This window comes from Eleutherodactylus coqui, chromosome 2 (genome assembly GCF_035609145.1).
Source record: "Eleutherodactylus coqui strain aEleCoq1 chromosome 2, aEleCoq1.hap1, whole genome shotgun sequence".
In the NCBI taxonomy this organism is placed as follows: domain Eukaryota; kingdom Metazoa; phylum Chordata; class Amphibia; order Anura; family Eleutherodactylidae; genus Eleutherodactylus; species Eleutherodactylus coqui.
The window spans coordinates 114,324,738-114,347,767 of record NC_089838.1 but is presented as its reverse complement, the minus strand read 5'-3'; the positions used below and the strand labels follow the sequence as shown (position 1 = coordinate 114,347,767).

Sequence of the window (23,030 nt, the reverse complement as noted above, 5' to 3'; positions counted from 1 at the left end):
GGCACTCCTACCAACCAATCACCACTTGGGGGCGTATAAGGGTGACCAACCCATGTCTCCACCCATTCTTTCGGTGGAGACGATGCACCAGTACAGAAGGGTATTTTAGTAGGAGTTCTACATGCATGCAAAGAGTTTAATATATTACAGGTGGTAGTATTTGATAGTACGTTTCAATAGATTTATTATAGCTGTGCAGTGCAGGGATAGTGTAATAAAGCAAGGGCCTTTCTCCCCCAACTTCAGCAATCCAGGCACTTTCCTGAGTTACACATTTAACCCCTTCCAGAGAAAGAAATTTTCCACTGCTTTCTGCATCCTGGATGCCTATAGTTTGGCCCTCTACTGGCGTAAGCATGACACTCCAGTGGGCACTTTGCCACAATAGGAATGAATACCACCAAGTATTTCAAAGCATACCTCAACTTTTGTCACTTTCTTAACACTTTTGACACTTGCTATACGTTTTGGTGCTTTTTCAACAGCATCTTCATCTGACGGTTCTGATTTCACATCCGAGTGGTCTACATCTGACTTTGCTTGTCGTTGTTCATCAGCTGCTAAACAGTTGGATGAGGCTGCAAGCAAAAATGGAAAATCAGATATGGTATACAGCGGGTGTAAATCACAACTAACTTTGTAGATATGAATGATTTCATGGGTGACATTATATGGAACACATCTGCTGAGCCTTTAGGGAAACAAAAGGGAAATGACAGAACCGTAAATGGAATTCTCCGGTCTCTAAACAAAGTTTACAGACCACAAGTGACAGCCACGATGTACTAAACATGACTAAGTGTTATGCTATAGATAGCAAGAAAGGCTTCAACTAACTTACATCACTGCTCAGTCTGTGACACCATTATTGTATGAGACATATAGACAGCTGTAAAGTGCCAAAATAGAACTGTGTGACAGCAGTTTCAATGGGAAAAAATGAAAATGTCAGTAAAGCAAAATAACTGTTTTTCCATGACAAAAATGTTTGAGTCTCTTGTGCTAGCGGAATAAAATAAAACATAGCATCTATATTCTGACAAGAGAGCCCTAATAAGGAGGTACTTCATTGGCTTTAATAGATTGACAGAGGAAAGGGACCCCCTATGGAGGATGCATATAACTCTGAATGTCCTCTGATATCCCCCACATTTTGGAGGTTCCCCAGTAATAACATCTAAAGAACCTCCTATGATCTTATCATAGTCATTAAAATTTGCTTGGAATTATGTTAATTTATCCGCTTTACATGGCAACAGGATCACAACACTACATTAAGAGCCTCGTATGGCGCAGAGTGCTAAGCTCTTGCTCACAGCCTGAAGGTTGCAAGTTCAATATGTGGTTAGCTCAAGGTCAACTCATCCATGGGCGTAACTATAGAGGGTGCAGGGGATGCGGTTGCACCTGGGCCCAGGAGCCTTAGGGGGCCCATAAGTCCTCTCTTCTCCATATTGGGAGCCCAGTACTATGAAAAAAGCATAATAGTTGGGGGCCCTGTTACAGATTTTGCACTGGGGCCCAGAAGCTTCAAGTTATGCTTCTGAACTCATCCTTCCGAGGTTGGTAAAATGAGTATCCAGCTTGGTGGGGAGGTAATTAATAAATTACTTAAACATGCTGTGGAATAAGTTGTCGCTATACAAATAACAAGGTTACACATTCTTACATGTTACACTTTCTAAAAGTGACAAGGACAGAGTAGCAAGTTGCAGCTAAAGAGCAAAAGTTGAATGACACACATGGATGTGTCTAGAGGTACGCAGAGTCTACATAACTGGGTTAACATCACTCCTCATAAAGGCCCCTTTTTTGCATGATTTTGTTCTCTGCAATCACTTAAATATGATTTTCATATTGCGTAACATAATGGCTACAGCAGATGATGGACACTATCTGGGAGGGGACCAATCACCACATTGCTAAGTAAAACAAAAAAAATCAGTTAACAGAGCTCGGGACCATCAACTATCTTTCTATCCTACCCTGTTTCTCCGAAAATAAGCCCTAGCATGAATTTTGAGAACTTTTGAGGATGCTTGAAATATATGCCCTACTCCAAAAATACACTTAAGTTACAGTTAATAAAAAAAGTTAATTAAAATAGCGTCCAGGCAGCTATACATGTAAAAAAAATAAGAGCTTTTAGAGCAAAAATTATTATAAGACCGTGTCTTATTTTGGGGGAAACGGGGTAGTATCTAAAAGTGTCAACTGTTCTATGACATAGTGGGCCTCTGCCCCCTGCGGAGCCTATTGCTATTCAGTTCACCAAACATAATTGAGTTTCCCTTTAATTTCATGTTTATTCTCATACAAGAATACCTTTAATTGTTCAGAATTTAGTTTCATATTCATATAGAGAACATCAGATAAGATCATGCAGATTAACAACTGACGACCGTGCCCTATATTGTAAACTTACATGGAATCCACGGAAGCAGAGAAGACAAAAAAAAAGTGTTCAATAAATATGTCCATACATAAAACTAGGAAAAGATATAAACTGTGTTCATTGCAGAATGACTTCACATATTAAAATGTTCCTTTCTAGTCATGTGACTATTATTAAAATGTATGTAGACCTCAAAACAAGAATATAATGTCATATTACTTGCTCATATTACTACAATAATCAGCTTTCAGACAAGCTATACTGGCACTCAAGTTGGAGATGGCAAAATTCATCATCAACCTCCAGCCGCACCCATGAGATCCCTTTGGTGAATTTACACGTGTACGGTACTGTGCAAACATTTTAGGCCTCATGCCCTCGGTTGGGTCGGATTCGGACTGCGAAATCTCGCAAGGGAATCAGCCCCAGTGCCCCGACAATGACCCCCAGAGACCCATACTCACCTGTCCGGATCTGCCACCAGTGTCTCAGCCGGCGTGCATGCGCAGTGCTGGGCATGACGCACTGGCGCTGGGCTACAACTCTCACTGCGGAAGTGCCATGGGACAGACGGCTTCCATTGACTGCAGTGGAAGCCGTCCGTGTGATTTTTCCGCACCAGATCATACTGCGATTCTCCCCCATGAGCGGAAAATCGCAGTTGATTTCCGTTCGTGGGTAGGGAAGAATCTTTTAATATAGCATGTCTATGGATGGACATTGCTGTGGAATTTGCGGCGGGCGTCTGAGGGCATTGGACCTTAGGTAGGTGTGGAAAAAATGTTGTAGAGTAAGAATTTTTTTCAAAAACAGGTGTCTGATTCAGGGACATAGGAACTGGGGAGCAGAAAAATGGCAGCAGAAGATGCTCCAGACTAACAAGTCAAAATGTGAAATATTTGGCTGTAAAGGCAAGCAGTTTGATCGCTGAAGGGCTGGAGAGAGGTACAATAATGAGTGTCTGCAGGCAGCAGTGAAGCACGGTGGAGAGCGGTACAATAATGAGTGTCTGCAGGCAGCAGTGAAGCACGGTGGAGAGCGGTACAATAATGAGTGTGTGCAGGCAGCAGTGAAGCACGGTGGAGAGCGGTACAATAATGAGTGTCTGCAGGCAGCAGTGAAGCACGGTGGAGAGCGGTACAATAATGAGTGTCTGCAGGGAGCAGTGAAGCACGGTGGAGAGCGGTACAATAAGGAGTGTCTGCAGGCAGCAGTGAAGCACGGTGGAGAGCGGTACAATAATGAGTGTCTGCAGGGAGCAGTGAAGCACGGTGGAGAGCGGTACAATAAGGAGTGTCTGCAGGCAGCAGTGAAGCACGGTGGAGAGCGGTACAATGATGAGTGTCTGCAGGTAACAGGGAAGCATGGAGGAGGCTCCTCGCAAGTTTGGGGCTGCATTTCAACAAATGAAGGTGGATATTTGGTCAGGATTAATGGTGTCCTCAATGCTGAGCAATACAGGCAGATACTTATCCATCATGTAATATTATCAGGGAGGCTTCTTATTGGCTACATATTTATTCTGTGGCAGGACAACGACCCCCAAACCTACAGCCAATGTCATTAATAACTAGCTTCAGCGTATGTATCTCTTCTAGATTTTGCACTGAAGATTCATAACATAGTACAGTGCAAACTATATGCATGGGATTTAAAGTAGTTTCTTGTGACTTAACTATTGGTGACCTATCCTCAGGATAATCCATCAGTTGTTGGCTGGAAGGGACTGGTGCTTGGGACCCCCACTGATCAGCTGTTCACTGTGCCTGCTTTCAATGCAGACAGAGCTGCAATCAGACAGCTCAGTCCACATTGCAGTGGCCTGGGTTGGTAATGCAGGCATATCTTCCATTAAATTCAGTGGGAGCTGCACATGCAATACCACCCTAGGCCACTGCACTATGGACAGAGCTGGTTCAGTCCACTTTGAGAGAAGAGCCAATAACAGCTGGTCCCCATCAACTATTGATGACCGATCCTGAGTCCTGGAAAACACCTTCAGCATATGCATCTTTTTCAACAAAGATGGAAAGAAATAGTGCTTTACATCTTTGCATTTGGGAACATAACAAATAATATGCTTATTTCAGCCATGAAGAAATATCTACACTTAGGCTGGTTTCACACAGCCGAGAAAATCACACAAGATTTCTGCGTTGCGAGACGCGCAAATCTCGTACAAATATGAACCCCATTGTTTTGAATGGGTCATACACATGAGCGATTTTATTCCTACATGGCATTGTGATGTGAGAAAAAAATCACAGCATGTTCTATCTGGCCGCGAGATCTCGCATCACAGCCCCATTGTTTTCAATGGGGGCGGCGGTAGCAGCACCTGCCCCATTAAAGGCAATGGGAGAACTGTGCGATCCTCTGCCGCGACTGTGACAGCTGCAGCGGACGTTCCATTCTTCCCCAAAGAATGAAAATTTCTTCTTTCACATGAAAACACCTCGCATCTACAGGGCTTTCACGTGGTGGGAAGTGCGATATGGGGCCGTGATTCACGGCCCAATATCGCGCTTGCCCGTGTGAGGCTAGCCTTACGCTAATTTCACACAGGCGTGTGTCGGGCTGTGAAACCCAGCATGTGAGATCCCCATGGATGTGGGGCGGATTGGGTTAAAAATGCCTTGCATCACTTCAGGGAAGTAGTGATCCTCCGCCGTCGAGTGTTTCCCATTGTTTGAAAACAATAGGCGATGCGTTCTGAGGGAATGCCCAAAGATAGGACATGCTGCGATTTTTCCCGTGCTGTGATGTGGAAAAAAAACAAAACGCTCATGTGTATAACCTCATTCAAATTAATGGGATTCATATTCATGCGTCTCGCAACGTACAAATCTTGCACGATTTTCTTGGCCATGTGGAAGCAGTCTAGGTACGCAATACTGTTCCAAATATCAGCAGAATAACAATCTGGTAAGTGACAGCTTTTAAAGCTGAACACATAAAATCAATCAGTGTCCTGCAAGGGAAATTATATTAAATTATGCACTTAGTGGTTAATTTCATAACTTTTTTTTACTTATATAGACTATACAAATTTGCTTTATTTGACCTTCACTATTGAAATACAGAAAGCATAAATGCTAAAACATCAGTGCTAAGTTTTGTATTGCTGTGATTGGTTCATCGTGCGCTGGCTCTGATTGGTTCTCAATTGCTGTGGCTCAGCCAATCAGAGACAGGGCTTCCTGGAAACTGGGTTTTGAAAACCTCTGACCAGGAATCGTTGCCTGAGGACTAAAGACACAAAATCGCAATATTGCCATGAGAAAACGCAGCAATATCGCACGGAACATCGATGCGATATCGCTGTCGGCCGTGTGAAAGAGACCTTATAGTCCAAACAATCTCAAGAACCTCATGATTACCTAAACTGGTCTTCTTATTACACAACGCAATCTAGGAGTGAATGCACATTTCTACGACTACCTCCGCACCACGTACTCGTACACTAATTCTAGTTCACGCATTGCCATTAAGTTTCTACCTTGATCCACCACGTTCTCCACTAGTCCGCTGGAAGCACTGCGTAACCGGGGCTCTGGACTCTGCAGATGCACAGCATCATCATCTTGTATCAGAGATAAATCCTGCATGCTGAAACTCCGCAACTTCTCTGACAGCACCCCTTGGCCCTGAGAAATAAACATGTTCTAAAACATACATGCCAGCCAATCAAGCTCTGCATACAGCTACGGGGTTATGTATTACTAATGGCGCAACATGGGATTTACCAACACAGGAACTGTAAATAATGACAATCATTAAAATACAATTTATGTTTAAAAAATCTGATTAAAAGGAAATATTTTCAAGGTGAGTTTGAGTAAACTATGAGTATCTTCTTAAAGGGGTTTTCTCATTAAGGGCTCATGTCCACGGGCAAAAGAAGAATTAAAATCCGCAGCGGATTTTAACTCTTCTCCCGCGCGCGGATCCGCACCCCATAGGGATGCATTGACCACCCGCGGGGTAGATAAATACCCGCGGATGGTCAATAAAAGTGATTTTTTTAAAAATGGAGCATGAAAAAATCTGGACCATGCTCCATTTTCGTGCGGGTCTCCCGCGGGGACGGCTCCCGCGGGCTTCTATTGAAGCCTATGGAAGCCGTCCGGATCCGCGGGAGACCTAAAATAGGAATTTAAAAGAATTTACCCATCCGGAGCGGACCGGGAAGGTCTTCTCTTCCTCACGGCCGGATTTTTCTTGCTTCGGCTCGGCGGATGTGCCCGGCGCATGCGCGCGGCCCGTCGGCGACGTGCCGCCGGCGTGACGAGTTCATCCGCCGGCCGAAAAAGAAGATCCGGCCGTGAGGAAGAGAAGACCTTCCCCGCCCGCTCCGGATGGGTAAATTCTTTTAAATTCCTATTTTCAGCGCCCATGTCCGCAGGGCAGGAGGGACCCGCTGCAGATTCTCCATGTTGAATCCGTAGCGGCCTGATTTTCCCCGTGGACATGAGGCCTAACACAAAACCCCCTTCCCCAGCTGGGCACTGCCTAAAACAACAAAGGAGGGTATACTTACCTCTCCTGGGGTCCGGGAAAGCAGCTGACAGCCAGTGCTGGCATTGGCAGTGACTTCAGTTAGATGAGCCGGGTAGAAGCATGTGACTGCTGCGGGCAATAAGAGGCTGCAACAGCACTCTTGGCGCTCATGGCATCAGTGCTCATATCCTGGCTGCCATGATGCCAGGAGTTTGGGAACATGATGCTGTGGCCTGTGATTCGCCGCAGCCGTCACGTGCTTCAGACCAGACGATCTACCTGGAAGTCGCCACTGATGCCAGCTCTGGGTGTCAACATGTCCCGGGGGTCCTAGGAGAGGTGAGTATACTCTCACTTGTTATTTTAAGCAGGGCCCAGCTGGGGACGGGTTTTGTTTTATTGATAAAACCCTTAAAAGTGATCATTTTCAACTATGCTAAGAATTTACGTTATTTTAGAATTAGATTCTATACAGCAGTAATAAGGTTATATTTTAATGGCTGTATAATGACCCACGGCTCTACTGAACTAAACTTAACAAACTTTGGCAATCTAAGTTAAAGCTGTTTTCTGGGCAAATACTAAGGATAGATCACCAACAGTTGATCGGCTAGGATCTGCCACTCACGACCCCCCCCCCCCCCCGTCCCATCAGCTGTTCAAGCACGAGCTGTCAGCATCACAAAACAGGGTATGAGATGGAAACAGACAGCTCCAACCCCTGTGTAGTGGCCGGCGCTGGTAATTGCAGGCACAGCTCTCACCGAAATGCCCAGAAAACTCCTTTAAGTTCAGTAGAACTGTGGGGGTCCAAGTCATGTGACCATAGTACAAATGTTAAAATGTGGACATATTACGGTTATTTGAAACCTGCCTAAGTGTGAGAAATGTAAATGCAGATATTATAGGAGACATTCTTATCCAGGAGGAGGCAGCAAATAATGCTAATGAGGATAAAAAATGTTATAGTTTACTAACACAGTATGATAGCAATGAGGAAACAACGGAAGGGCTATAACCAGGGCAAAATAAAGCAAAATTACAATTCACGCTCAAGCCTGTAGCATGTCTCAGTTTTCTATGGAGCCATAATAGGACTGTCAAAAGCGGTCCACAAGGCCTCTACTGTACCTCCATACAGGGGTGTAACTATAAGGGATGCAGGGGATGCGGTTGCACCCTGGCCCGGGAGCTTTAGGGGGCCCATAAGGCCTCTCTTCTCCATATAGGGAGCCCAGTACTATGAATAAAGCATTATAGTTGGGGGCCCTGTTACAGGTTTTGCATTGGGGCCCAGATGCTTCAAGTTATGCCTTGGCCTCCATAGGCCTCCTACGGCATACAGTCGTTTGTTCTTCCAAATTCTGTCAAAACCCAATAGAAAAGAAAATTGTTGCTCATGCCTTTGTACTCTGTATGCCTACAGGTATTCTCTCATTTAGAGGAGTATGTCTCTGTACATATATTGTCTTACAGAGCCTTACGGCATTGCATGGAGGCTGCACAGAGTTCCATATTAAGGAACCATACAGCCTTTGCCATACAGGCTCTATCCATAAGACTCTGCTGTATGCATGGTACAAATGTATGATTACAGGAAAGGTAATTCTATCCAAATCCACAGCTTTACTCATCTTCACTTATTCAACTCTTTAGGCTATTAAGTTAAAATCTTCCTTGCTTGTTCAACATCTCTACATAAGGATACACACATTGTCCCTTCTCTCGACCCCCCCCCCTCCTCAAGAAAGGAAAGCCACATACATTAAGCGAATGGAGTCTAACTGCTTCTCCTTCTTCCAGGTACCCCTTTTTCTCTTAATGTCACCCGAATTTTTGCTGGAAAAAGTGAATTAGAGCGATAATCGTCTTGTGTACACACAATCACCGACAGGGCACTAAATCGAGAAATCGCTTATTTGTTGGAGTTGCTTGGTTTTAAGCAGAACTAAAAACCAAGTGACTTTTCTGCCGTGTAAATGCTTGTGCGACTCCTGTTTACTATGAATGGATGAATGATCCCGGCCTGCTCTGCCTCCATTCACCTGAACGACTATCACACTTGTGTAAAACATAGGAGAGATAGTCGGACAGTAGTCTGTAGGATGGCTGTCGAGTAGTCGTCCTATGTAAGGGTAGAGTATGAAGGTCTCTCCCTTCCCTGCTGCCGACACCCTTAGTTCTGAAGAAATAGCCATATAGCTGAGCCCCACCACAACAGCTAGTGATCTGAGCCATCTTAACTACCAAACTTTTTCATGTAGCCCCTAGCAATAGGTATATTTGGAAACCAATCTAAATCATCTCCCCTATGTCACCCTTCTCTTCCAATGAGTCCGTAGGGCCCCCCACCCAAGGCTGCTCGTTCTGGAGATCTGCAGTCTTGTTAGTCTAGTCTTTACATTACACACTAGTGATTTTCCTGGTGGTTTAAGGAAGTTGAGTGGTCAATGTCAGTAACTAATCTAGGTACTGCTTCCTTTCTTGATATTTTAGGATGGAAGAGGGGGTAGTTTCTTTCATATAAAGCTGCATGGCAGGTAGATGGAAATGGAGCTCACCTGGACCGTGGAGTATATTTGATTGATCTTTTTTTGAGGTGACTAGGAGGAATCTTAAGTTATTCATATATTCTTGCCATTGTCTATTAACGTCTAATAGCAATGTAACCTTAAAATTTGGGATTTAGCACATTTAAGCAGAGTCTCCACTTGTCCCAAAGTTATTAATTTAGCATAGATATATCATTCTTTTGATGGGGTCCTTATACATTACAGCTACTCCCATCAAGCAGATATAGATGACTTTGACAGAGATCTCAGATCTTTCTCCCAGCACCTTCCCACTACTATTAAAGGATAGTGCACAGATAAAGCAAGCTCTTACTGTTGAAGCAGATTGGCCACCAAGCAGTCAGAGTGCAGAGCAGAAATATAATTACAGTCAATTAGATAGAGGATAGATTAGAAGTGGCATTTAAAGGCTAGGGATACCTTTGTGCATGAAAAATCAATATATCCACTTATCTGTTTTTGCATTATAATTTCCTTTCATGCATGCAGAAAATCTCACTGGTTTGCAGGCTTTCCTACATTCAGGTTTCTGGCTGAGGTGCATTCTCAGGAATGATCAGCTGATCTCTCTTATAAATGCACACAAGTTCAGCTACTCTTTCCTCTCCTATCTCACCCTAGCTACATATCATCCTCTCTCTGAGTAGCTGCTGGTCCCTTTCCTCCTCACTATTTATGAGAGCAAAAAATTCACCAAACAATGATTTACAGCCCTCTGTAATAGTGGTGTTCTCTGCTCTATCCTGATCTCCTCCACCATCCCTCAGCATTGTCATACAGCCCTCTGTAATAGCAGTGTTCTCTGCTCTCTGTACTGATCTCCTCCATCAGCCCTCAGCATTGCCATACAGCCCTCTGTAATAGTAGTGTTCTCTGCTCTGCCCTGATCTCCTCCACCATCCCTCAGCACTGTCATACAGCTCTCTGTAATAGCATTGTTCTCTGCTCTATCCTGATCTCCTCCACCATCCCTCAGCACTGTCATACAGCCCTCTGTAATAGTAATGTTCTCTGCTCTATCCTGATCTCCTCTACCATCCCTCAGCACTGTCATACAGCTCTCTATAGTAGCATTGTTCTCTGCTCTTCATCTTCCTGATTTCCTCTACGATCCCTCAGCACTGTCATACAGCTCTCTGTAATAGTAGTGTTCTCTGCTCTCCGTCCACTTGATCTCCTCTACCATCCCTCAGCACTGTCATACATCTCTCTGTAATAGTAGTGTTCTCTGCTCTCTGTACTGATCTCCACCATCCTGCAGCACTGTCCTACAGCCCTCTGTAATAATAGTGTTCTCTGCTCTATCCTGGTCTCCTCCACCATACCTCAGCACTGTCATACAACTCTCTATAATACCAGCGTTCTCTGCTCTGTCCTCCTGATCTCCTCCTCTACCACCTCCTAGCACTGTCATAAAGCCTAATGTTATAGTGGTGTTATCTGCTCTGTCCTGATCTGCTCCACCATCCCTCAGCATTGTCATACAGCCCAATGTAATACGGTAGTACTGCTCTCCGTCCTCCTGATCTCCTCCACCATCCCTCAGCACTGTCATACAGCCCTCTGTAATAGTAGTGTTCTCTGCTCTATCCTGATCTCCTCCACTATCCCTCAGCACTGTCATACAGCTCTCTGTAATAGTGGTGTTCTCTGCTCTCCATCTTCCCGATCCCCTCTACCATCCCTCAGCATTGTCATACAGCACTCTGTAATAGTAGTGTTCTCTGTTCTCTGTACTGATCTCCTCTACCATCCCTCAGCACTGTCATACAGCTCTCTGTAATAGTAGTGTTCTTTGCTCTGTCCTGATCTCCTCCACCATCCCTCAGCACTGTCATATAGCCCTCTGTAATAGTAGTGTTCTCTGCTCTATCCTGATCTCCTCCACCATCCCCCAGCACAGTGAATACACATTCACAACAGGGGAGCGAGCTGGGGGAGGAGCTGTCATTTCTCTCTGACAAAATTTGCTAAGATTGCAGTCCTCCAGTCTGCAGGGCCTTGGAACACAATACAAGCATTAGAATAAAACAATTTAGAAATGTTTAATTAAAACCAATTACAAAAAGTCTTAATTATCAAAAACACATTGATTAAAAGAAAAAAAAGGTGTAGAGCCTTTAATCATAAGGCAGAGTGTTTTATAGTGCTGCCGGACCTCCATGACTGTGGACTACAAGCTGAAGGGAATTTCTAGCAAGTTTTTTCCTTGCTAAAAAGTGTGTCTTAAATTCTGAAAAAATTTACAAATTGCTTCATTGTGTTGAAGATTATACTTATATATCAACTGTAGACTATAACTATTTTATTTTTCTTATCATACGATATCATATCTTTACTACAGATCCTCCAATCCACCAGAGTAAGGTGAGAAGAATCTATCAAGAACAATACAATGCTGATAATAATGTAATTATGGAAGAGGCAAAACCAAATCATGAAATGCATTTTCAATAAGTATTGTGATCTATCTGTCACATACACTGCCACCTTACCTTAGTAGCTGCCGTCACTGCAACATTCGCAGCGAGATTTAAGCCCCTTTTGCCAACACGCATCATTGTTTCATAGCTCTTGTCTCTCGCCTGAGCGATGTACTCATCAATCTCCTGCAGGTGCACATTTAAGAACATTTGTCATTTAAAGCCAAATTACAATAAATTAATGAATCTGGTTGTTGAGGTGTAAAATCACAGAGGTGAGGAAAAAGAAAAAAACCACATATTCACTGAAAAAGCCAAAAATACAATACCTGAAGGTCTGCAAAGCAGACACGGTCGCCATAGGCACGATCGCCATAAGGCAGGCACAATCGCCACCGGCACAATCGCCGTAGGGCAGGCGCAATCGCCTTAAGCCCTGAAGATATGTAGTCAGCCAGACAATAATGTGTGGAGGAGCAGCTTGTTCCTGGCAGGCTAATATGCAGTCACCCACTCAACCCAGCCCAGATTGGGGAGGAGTGACTGCATATACTAATAGCCTGCACATGTGAACGATACCAAAGATGTCAGCCATAGATGGGTGGTGACCCACCATACAGGATATCAACCCTGGCTGATATGACAGCGGGTTGCCCTGTATCTCCAAGGTGGGCCACACTGGCTGACATCTTGGGCTCCCCCACCAACTAGCAAACTACATACAAAGATACTAATGCATACTAATAAAATGCGGGTGTTGGTACTGCATTTTGGCCAAAAAGCATGGTTGTTGAGGTGTGCAGCGTTATTTGATACGGCATATTATATCTTCCTTCACTGGAAACTAATATTACACTAAGCAGTCTAGATGCCATTCTGTGAAAATCAATAAAGTAAATGGGATTGGGAGACCTTCTTACTTGATTGTCAAACTTGTGATCGAAAATGGATAATGGGAATACAACTGACATGAGAGGTGTGATTTATTGCATATGTCATAAATGGGAGTCCGCTCCCTCTCTGCAAAGAGCAACTGAAGCTATGAATGGCTCAGAATGACCATATATTACATGTCCGCCATTTTTTTCAATTGCCACTAGGTAAAACCATATTTGGCCCCAAGTTGTCACTGCTCCTTTGGATCACACTATCTAGTATACAATTTATAACTTGAGTGACTTTAGACAAGCAAAGTCTGTCCAAGCTTATGTTATAGAAATCATTTTATCTATGGTAGGCCAGGTCCCAGATCAGGCTTCAGTGAATCTTTCTTGTTTTTTGTCTTTATATTGTATGTGCCCAGTTTGCTGGATACTCTGGTAGTTATCAAAGGCCGTCCTTTACCTGTATATTTATTTTAAAGAGTATCTTCACTTTTGTATGTACAGAATAGGCGATTCTATCAACCTATTCTGTATATTTTTCTAACAAAGCCGCTCTTCAGCTAGATGAAGAAGGGGCTGAGAAATCCGTCTTCACCTGACTGCACCTCACTGCATTAACAGGCATAACAGTAGAGGGTTATCTATCCAGCTGTGTCTGCACCTATTATCTATAGAACAGCTGCAGACGCAACTGTTCCTATATTACAGTTTATTAATAAGTGTCTGTATTATGACATGGCTCTCAGTGCATTGGGTTATGACATATAGTAGTGTATATCCAATGCACATCTGTACATCCAATGAGTCCCTGTCAATGCACTGGATCCGGTGGGGAGCGAGTGCTGTGAAGAGAGAAGCCGTATGCAGAATAGAAGTGTTTCTGTCCTTTACAGCGCACCGCCGGGGAACAGCAGCATATGAGTGGGTAGAGCAGTAAAACACATGGCGTGGTGTTGCACAGGTCTATTAAAAATAGGTTCAATATAATACAAACACTTAATAAACTGCAATGTGGGAAAAGTCGTGTCTGCAGCTGTTCTAAAGACAACAGGTGCAGACACATCTGGATGGAGCGCCCTCTACTGTTATACAGCTAGGTGTAAATGGATTTCTAAGGCCTCATGTCATGGGGAAAATCAGGCCCGCTACGGATTCTCCATAGAGAATCCACAGCGGGTCCCTCCTGCTCCACGGACAATAGGGCTGAAAATCAGAATAAACTCACCTGCTGCGGGCCGTGCGTGTCTTCCCTTCTTCGCGGCCAGATCTTCTTTCTTCGGCCGGGCGGATGTGCCCGGCACGCACGCGCCGGGCACATCCGCCGGACCGAAGAAAGAAGATCTTGCCGCGAAGGAAGGAAGATCTGCATCGCCCGGAGCAGGTGAGTTTAATTCAGGCGCGGGTCTCCTGCGGATCCGGACGGCTTCCATAGGCTTCAATAGAAGCCTGCGGGAGCCGTCCCCACGGGAGACCCGCACCTAAATGGAGCATGTCCATTTTTTTTTTCATGCTCCAAATTTTTTAAAATTCACTTTTATTGACCATCGGCAGGTATTTATCTACCCGTGAGTGGTCAATGCATGGGGTGCGGATCCGTTGCGGATTTTAATTGTCCTTTTGCCCGTGGACATGAGGCCTAAGCGTCGTCTTCACTTGGATGCATAGCAGAAGAGGGTTTTTGTGAGAAAAATTTACAGAGCAGGCTGATAAATTCTATTGTGAAAATACTTAGAAACGCCTATTCTGTACATTAAAAAAAGTGCTGGTTCCCTTTAATGAACCTTTGAATATGCCCCAATGAACTCATGTACAAATAAAAAAACAATACTGTCAGTTACAGCAAAACAGCAATAAAGTCTACAGCATTAAAGGCAAACATACCTTTTCCTTACTAGAGAGAGTTGGATGTACAAATTTCCTATACAACACACTAGAGCCTTTAGTGTAGGGTGAAAGGAGCCAAATCACAAAGGCAATTTTTAGCTCAAAATAAAAAGGAAACCTGAAAAAGAAAAGCACAAAAATGACCACTGTGTAAAGAGTTAAAGAAAAAATACAGCGAAAGGCCCAGAACTAGTGTAAGAACTGCAAGGCAACAGTGATGTTGTTCTGCACTCACGCGTATGCCAAAGGTGTGTCCTTTTGTCATATGTTTGGCTGTTTTATGCTGGTATACCATTGCCTCAGCTTTAATGAAAAGTGTATTGATTGATGGAAGATGGAACAATACCTCTGCAGCGCCACCTATTGGATGGCAGCATTCCTTTAAATCAATGCCTGACCCTTTAGACAGGTCTTTTAGAGCAATGATTGGGAATTGAAAACCAAGACAGAACCCATACACAGACAGCTGTTTCCAGGTTTTTGTCCCTCATCAGTGTGCAGTAGGATCCTGGCTTGGCTAGTGAGAGGCCTGGGATGTGGGTCGGGAGGGGTAACATCACTGCTTAAAATGAGCATGAAGAAGGTGAGTGAGGAGCCTTATAAGGCCTTCCATGCTCCTCTGGGTAATATGCAAATAAGGTAGATGGAACAATACCTTGTCAGCGCCACCTATTGGTTGGATTGCATGCAAACAAATTAAAATGGCAGAAGAGTACAACATAAAGAGTTTTTTTTCATCAGATTGACTATTTGGGTATCATATGCAGACTCAAACAGATATATCTCTTACTTGAGGGCGTTGCCACAGCTTCGAAATGCATCTCATTTGGACATTTTAAACATTATACCCTTTGGATGGAGTTTGCGGACTAAAGTTACCCATTGGGGAGTGCAATTCTCGGTGTTTGTTGAGTCTGCATATGGTTGCCAATAACGCTGGATCTATATAGGAGCATAATATCCTGCTGATGTTACATACCCTGTGTCGATTATCAAGTTAATATAGGTGTTATGCTCTCTGCACAACATCATTGTTACATCTGATCAATCCCAAAAAGGGCAATTGACACTTAGTTCTATAGACCAAAAGGACGGACAGACTAGGAGACGTACGAGGTACCGGAGTAAGTTGATGACCAGGTGGAGAAGTCCAGAAGGGACCTCACCCTACTCTGACTGATCCTGACTGCAGTAGGATGTCTGGAGCCTTACTGGATTCCCCAGATGTCCTTAGATGGAGGTTGGATAACAAATTTAAGAGGACAGGGTAGATAGGACAAGACTGATATGGGAGCGAGGAATTACAGAGGGAATGGAGGGGGATGGGGGGTGAAGAGAACCACCAATGGGTAGTGCAAAACGCAGGAGGGGTCGCCAAAATAGACCAAATGGTAACAGACACATGGGCAATGTAAGAGGAGTCCAAAAGAAAAAAAGAAAGCACTAGAAATGGCCACAGCATGGCAAGGCAAAAAGCTCTCGAAGACTGAAACAAACCATGATACTGAAAGCATCCTCACTAAACCAAAGCCGCCATAAGAGTCCACACGGAGACCTTGGTAGGATTACTTGGACATGATGTACTAAAGTTTGCTTTATGTGCCGACATGATTAATACTTGGCTGTGGAATTTTCGGAGACATCTTTAGTTGTTTACTGCCAGTTGTCCGTTTTCTACTGCTTAATAAAAGCATCCCCAATGATCCATGAAGTGGTAGCACGGCCCTGCGTATACATTTTACCCTTGGGAATTCATTTTCCAAATACTCTTGGAAAATATCAGTCAGTTACACACATTTATGCAGTCAGAAATAGTGCACTTTCCTGTCAAGGTAGTGGACCACATTAATGTGCCTCTTCTCCAAATTCACTAGAAGACCAAGCAGGCAATGCAGTGGAAAAGCCGACAGAGTAGATGGATAAAAGCCAACATTTATCAGAAAATTTCCTTTTCTTTTGGGGCATTTTTGTGCAAATAGTGACCGATCCGCTGTGCAACATATTTAGTAACCAATTGTGGCAAAATTCTAAGCCTTTTAGGCTGCTTACACATCTGTGTCAGGAGTTCTCTTTTCCTGCTCCATTCGGGGAGCATAAAAGGGGAATCCCCAGATCGAACGGATCAGCCTTAGGCCTCATGTCCACTAGCTAAATGGAGTTGCGGATTACGCAGCGGATTTTGCCCAGAGGGAATCATTGGCCATCCGCGGTCCATTAAAGGGGTTGTCTCACGAAAGCAAGTGGGGTTAAGCACTTCTGTATGGCCATATTAATGCACTTTGTGCATCGTGCATTAAATATTGGCCATACAGAAGTTATTCATTTACCCACTCCGGTGCTGGCGTCCCCGTCTCCATGGCTCCGTCTAATTTCAGCGTCTAATCGCACGATTAGACGCGCTTGCGCAGAAGGGTCTTCTCCCTTCTGGTCGGTCCGGGCACGAGTGGCGTTCTGGCTCCGCCCCCTTCTACGCGGCAGCGCGTGGCTCCGCCCCATCACGTGTGCCGATTCCAGCCAATCAGGAGGCTGGAATTGGCAATGGACCGCACAGAGCCCACGGTGCACCATGGAAGAAGACCCGCGGTGCATCGTGGGTGAAGATCCCGGCGGCCATCTTGGAGGAAAAGAAGGAAGAAGTTGGAAGAAGAAGGATTTGGGTAAGTAAAATTATTTTTTTTAATTTCAACACATCCCTTGGGTTTGTCCTGCGCTGAACGGGGGGCCTATGCAAAAAAAAAAAAACAGTTTCGGTGCGGGACAACCCCTTTAAATTGATTTTTAAACCCGCAGATGGCATTTTAAAAGAATTGCGTTTTTACACGCGGGAAAAAAAACCCGCCATGCTCCATTTTGCCGCGAATTCCGTGCGGATCGGCAACATTGCTATCATATTGATAGCAATGTGTGTGGATATCTGCATGCAAAAAATACAATTTAAAGCAAATCCGCACGGATTCTGCGCGGATTGTATTTTTCGAGTGGACATGAGGCCTTATTATGGAACCAAACAGCGCCAAATGGAGCCCATTCCGCTAAGCTGCCCGGCATTTTGCTGAAAGAAGAAGCGCAGGATCTGTGATGGAATCTCTGAAATGAGGTTGCAACAGAGATGTGAAGGCAGCCTTCCACCGTGCGCGTCAGTTTGTAAGAGCTGAGTTACTACTGGGTGTGGTTACCTGCTTTGCTGGGATTTAAACACATTTTTTAAAAAGTTGCTAAATATTTGCATCTATTCTGTACAAACCTTGGAGTAGAAAAAAATCTGTAATCTTAGCCAATGTGAAATTTTCAGACACTGATGTATGCTGTGACAGATTTCTCAAACAGGACACATGCAGTCACACATCTATAGCAACCTATGTCAATAAATGAAACTAGTCCTAACTACTGGCTAAAATGACACTATTTTTGATACACATGGGTCATAGTATATCAATGTGTGAACTATCCACCACCACAGCAATGCTGATATCTCCATTGGAAACGGCAGAATAGAGAAAACACAGCACTGTGAAATACCCAGGGTCAGGGGTGTAACTATAGGGGATGCAGGGGATGCGGTTGCACCCAGGCCCAGGAGCCTTAGGGGGCCCATAAGGCCTCTCTTCTCCATATAGGGAGCCCAGTACTATGAATAAAGCATTATACCCTGTTTCCCTAAAAATAAGACATACCCTGAAAATAAGACATAGCATGATTTTCCTGAATTTTTGAGGATGCAAAATGATTTTTCAGGCTTTTTGAGGAAGCTTAAAATATAAGCCCTACTCCAAAATTAAGCCCTGCTAACAGATAACTAAAAGAGTCAATTTAAATAGTGTTCAGGCAGCTATACATGTAAAAAAGTTAAACCTTTTTGAACAAAAATTAATATAAGACACTGTCTTATTTTCGGGGAAACACGGTAGTTGGGGCCCCGTTCCAGGTTTTGCATTGGGGCCCAGAAGCTTCAAGTTATGCCTCTGCCCAGGGTGCTTGGAAGAGGCGACTAACCCAGATTAATATACCTAAAAAAACTCTGTCCTCTCCTTCTTCATGCACGGATAACGTTTCCCAACTACGGTAGGGCCAGCAAGACTTTGCCTATGGTGAGATACACTATATAGACTTGAGGAAGGTCTTATGACCGAAAACTTTCACCTATTGGTGGATTATCTAAATGTTTTGGAAATAAAACATTGAAGATATAAGATTTTCGGCTACTTACCAGGAGAGGATAATATCAGTTAAAGTTTCTGCAGTGGTAAAAAAGGCAAACACGATCCAATACATCATCCATTTTACCTGCAAGAAGCCATACATTACTCTTCTAGTTAGTGCTCAGCAGTATGTGTTACGGCAGGACAACACATTTAGGGAGTTTTAATTGAAGGTTAAAAAAACTCTGTAGCTTTAACATATGAAGATAAGGAGATGTGCATACTTGTGTAAAAAAACATCTATGCTACATCTACAAAAAGAATTGACCTTTTTCATACATGTGTAGCTCAGTGTGGCCTCCGTATTTGGTCCGTATATCAGTTTCTTTTTTCTGTATGCCATGAGTTTTTCATGTCCGCAAAAGACTGAAACTAGCCCAATTCTATTTTTCTGTATTTAAAAAAACACAGATGGCACATGGACTGCATACGGATGGCACATGGACTGTACACGGATGGCACTTGGCCTGCATACGGATGCCACATGGACTGCACACAGATGGCACATTGACTGCACACGTATGGCACATAGCCTGCATACGGATGCCACATGGACTGCACACAGATGGCACATGGACTGCACAAGAATGGCACATGGCCTGCATACGGATGCCACATTGACTGCACACAGATGGCACACGGCATGCATACGTATGGTACATGGCCTGCATACGGATGCCACATGGACTGCACACAGATGGCACAGTGACTGCACATGGATGGCACATGGACTGCACACAGATGCCACATTGATTGCACACGTATGGCACACGGCCTGCATACGGATGCCACATGACCTGCATACGGATGCCACATGGACTGCACACAGATGCCACATTGATTGCACACGTATGGCACACGGCCTGCATACGGATGCCACATGACCTGCATACGGATGCCACATGGACTGCACACAGATGGTACATTGACTGCACATGGATGGCACATGGACTGCATATGGATGGCACATGGACTGCATACGGATGCCACATGGACTGCACACGGATGCCACATTGACTGCACACGGATGCCACATGGACTGCAAACGTATGGCACATGGCCTGCATACGGATGCCACATGGACTGCACACAGATGGCACATTGACTGCACACGTATTGCACATGGCCTGCATACGGATGCCACATGGACTGCACACAGATGGCACATTGACTGAACACAAATGGCACATGGACTGCACACGTATGGCACATGGCCTGCATACGGATGCCACATGGACTGCACACATATGGCACACTGACTGCACACGAATGGCACATTGACTGCACACGAATGGCACATGGACTGCACACGTATGGCACATGGACTGCACATGTATGGCACATGGCCTGCATACGGATGCCACATTGACTGCACACAGATGGCACACGGCCTGCATACGGATGCCACATGGCCTGCATACGGATGCCACATGGACTGCACACAGATGGCACATTGACTGCACACGGATGGCACATGGACTGCATACGGATGGCACATGGGCTGCATACGGATGCCACATGGACTGCACACAAATGCCACATTGATTGCACACGTATGGCACACGGCCTGCATACGGATGCCACATGGCCTGCATACGGATGCCACATGGACTGCACACAGATGGCACATTGACTGCACACAGATGGCACATTGACTGCACACGGATGGCACATGGACTGCATACGGATGGCACATGGGCTGCATACGGATGCCACATGGACTGCACATGGATGCCACATTGACTGCACACGGATGCCACATGGACTGCACACGTATGGCACATGGGCTGCATACGGATGCCACATGGACTGCACACAGATGGCACACTGACTGCACACGTATTGCACATGGCCTGCATACGGATGCCACATGGACTGCACACGTATGGCACATGGGCTGCATACGGATGCCACATGGACTGCACACAGATGGCACACTGACTGCACACGTATTGCACATGGCCTGCATACGGATGCCACATGGACTGCACACGTATGGCACATGGGCTGCATACGGATGCCACATGGACTGCACACAGATGGCACACTGACTGCACACGTATTGCACATGGCCTGCATACGGATGCCACATGGACTGCACACGAATGGCACATGGACTGCACATGGATGGCATTTTTTGTGCTGCCTGTTTTTTTCTCTCCCAAGTGACTTAAGTGGGCGAGTCTCATTCGTAAAATGATTTCAGTCTCTCACCTCCAAAAACAGAGCAGAGAGGTGCAAATTCTGAACTGTACCCTAAGAGCTATTACCCACTAGCGTTTCTTTTAATGCTGCGATTTTGCGCTTTTTGTGCGATGCAATTTTAACATTAGAAAGTCCCACTGAAAAAAACGCTAGTGGGTAAAAGCCCTAACCAGGTGTGAAGGCAGCTGACACTGCTGACATCTGAAAAGTTGAAATATATGAGCAAAAACCGTAAAAATCTTTCTACAACTTTCGGTACAATTGCTCAAACAAATATCACTACGATGTATCAATCAATGTATCGGTTTGCTGAATGCTGGAACATTTAGCTTCTACAGTTGTAATCACAATTATTCAGAAAGATGAAGTCGCACTGAACTGCACTGAAAGGCAGGTATCTCAGCTAGTAAGGGAGCAGTCTGCTGGCTGATATTATAAACTAGTGCATTCTCTGCACCATTAATAGGGTAATACAGGGAGCAGTCAGTCTACTGGCTGATATTATACACTAGTGCATTCTCTGCACCATTAATAGAGTATTACAGGGAGCAGTCAGTCTACTGGCTGATATTATACACTAGTGCATTCTCTGCATCATTAATAGGGTAATACAGGGAGCAGTCAGTCAACTGGCTGATATTATACACTAGTGCATTCTCTGCACCATTAATAGGGTAATACAGGGAGCAGTCAGTCTACTGGCTGATATTATACACTAGTGCATTCTCTGCACCATTAATAGAGTATTACAGGGAGCAGTCAGTCTACTGGCTGATATTATACACTAGTGCATTCTCTGCACCATTAATAGAGTAATACAGGGAGCAGTCAGTCTACTGGCTAATATTATACACTAGTGCATTCTCTGCACCATTAGTAGAGTATTACAGGGAGCAGTCAGTCTACTGGCTGATATACACTAGTGCATTCTCGGCACCATTAGTAGAGTATTACAGGGAGCAGTCAGTCTACTGGCTGATATACACTAGTGCATTCTCGGCACCATTAGTAGAGTATTACAGGGAGCAGTCAGTCTACTGGCTAATATTATACACTAGTGCATTCTCTGCACCATTATTAGGGTATTACAGGGAGCAGTCAGCCTACTGGCTAATATTATAAACTAGTGCATTCTCTGCACCATTAGTGGAGTATTACAGGGAGCAGTCAGTCTACTGGCTGATATTATACACTAGTGCATTCTCGGCACCATTATTAGGGTATTACAGGGAGCAGTCAGCCTACTGGCTGATATTATAAATTAGTGCATTCTCGGCACCATTAGTAGAGTATTACAGGGAGCAGTCAGTCTACTGGCTGATATTATACACTAGTGCATTCTCTGCACCATTAATAGAGTATTACAGGGAGCAGTCAGTCTACTGGCTGAATGTTTATTAGCTAGTCTCAGGACTATACTAGTCCTACCTGTTGTTCTGTTCTAATGGCACCATACTAATTACTGAAGGATGGATAACAATGAAGGAAGGATGAATGATAACACATTAGACCCCTGATGTGATTATTATATTAAAATGTGTAGCATCTAGAGATGAGCGAACGTACTCGTTTCGAGTAATTACTCGATCAAGCACCGCGATTTTCGAGTACTTCAGTACTCGGGTGAAAAGATTCGGGGGCGCCGGGCGGCAGGGGGAGGCGTGGCGGCGCGGGGGGTAGCAGCGGGGAACAGGGGGGAGCCCTCTCTCTCTCCCTCTCCCCCCCACTCGCCGCTGCAATCCCCTACTCACCCACGGCGCCCCCCGAATTTTTTCGCCCGAGTACGGAAGTACTCGAAAATCATGGTATTCGGGTGAAAAAGGGGCGTGGCCGAGTATATTCGCTCATCTCTAGTAGCATCATAACTTAAGAGGAGTGAATGAGCTGTGATATGTTGTCATCAGGTCTTCATCCTGTCTGGCTGTAATGAGCTGTGGTGTGCTGTTAGGCAGACAGCATGTATGTTG

At 44.6% G+C, this 23,030-nt stretch overlaps 1 protein-coding gene across 3 annotated transcripts in view; it reads right to left on the bottom strand.

Annotated features, from left to right (window-relative positions):
* Window positions 1-23,030, bottom strand: part of REEP2 (receptor accessory protein 2) — a 37,836-nt gene that overhangs the window by 4,713 nt on the left and 10,093 nt on the right. Inside the window, exons 3-7 of one of the 3 annotated variants that reach the window (XM_066589839.1) lie at window positions 18,867-18,943; window positions 14,657-14,777; window positions 11,964-12,077; window positions 5,895-6,042; window positions 421-578 (exon numbers count right to left, since the gene is read on the bottom strand). In XM_066589839.1, the coding sequence (XP_066445936.1) occupies window positions 421-578; window positions 5,895-6,042; window positions 11,964-12,077; window positions 14,657-14,777; window positions 18,867-18,943 (618 nt within the window). The remainder of the gene's footprint in view (window positions 1-420; window positions 579-5,894; window positions 6,043-11,963; window positions 12,078-14,656; window positions 14,778-18,866; window positions 18,944-23,030) is intronic. The other 2 variants (XM_066589841.1, XM_066589842.1) reach the window with 2 other exon arrangements.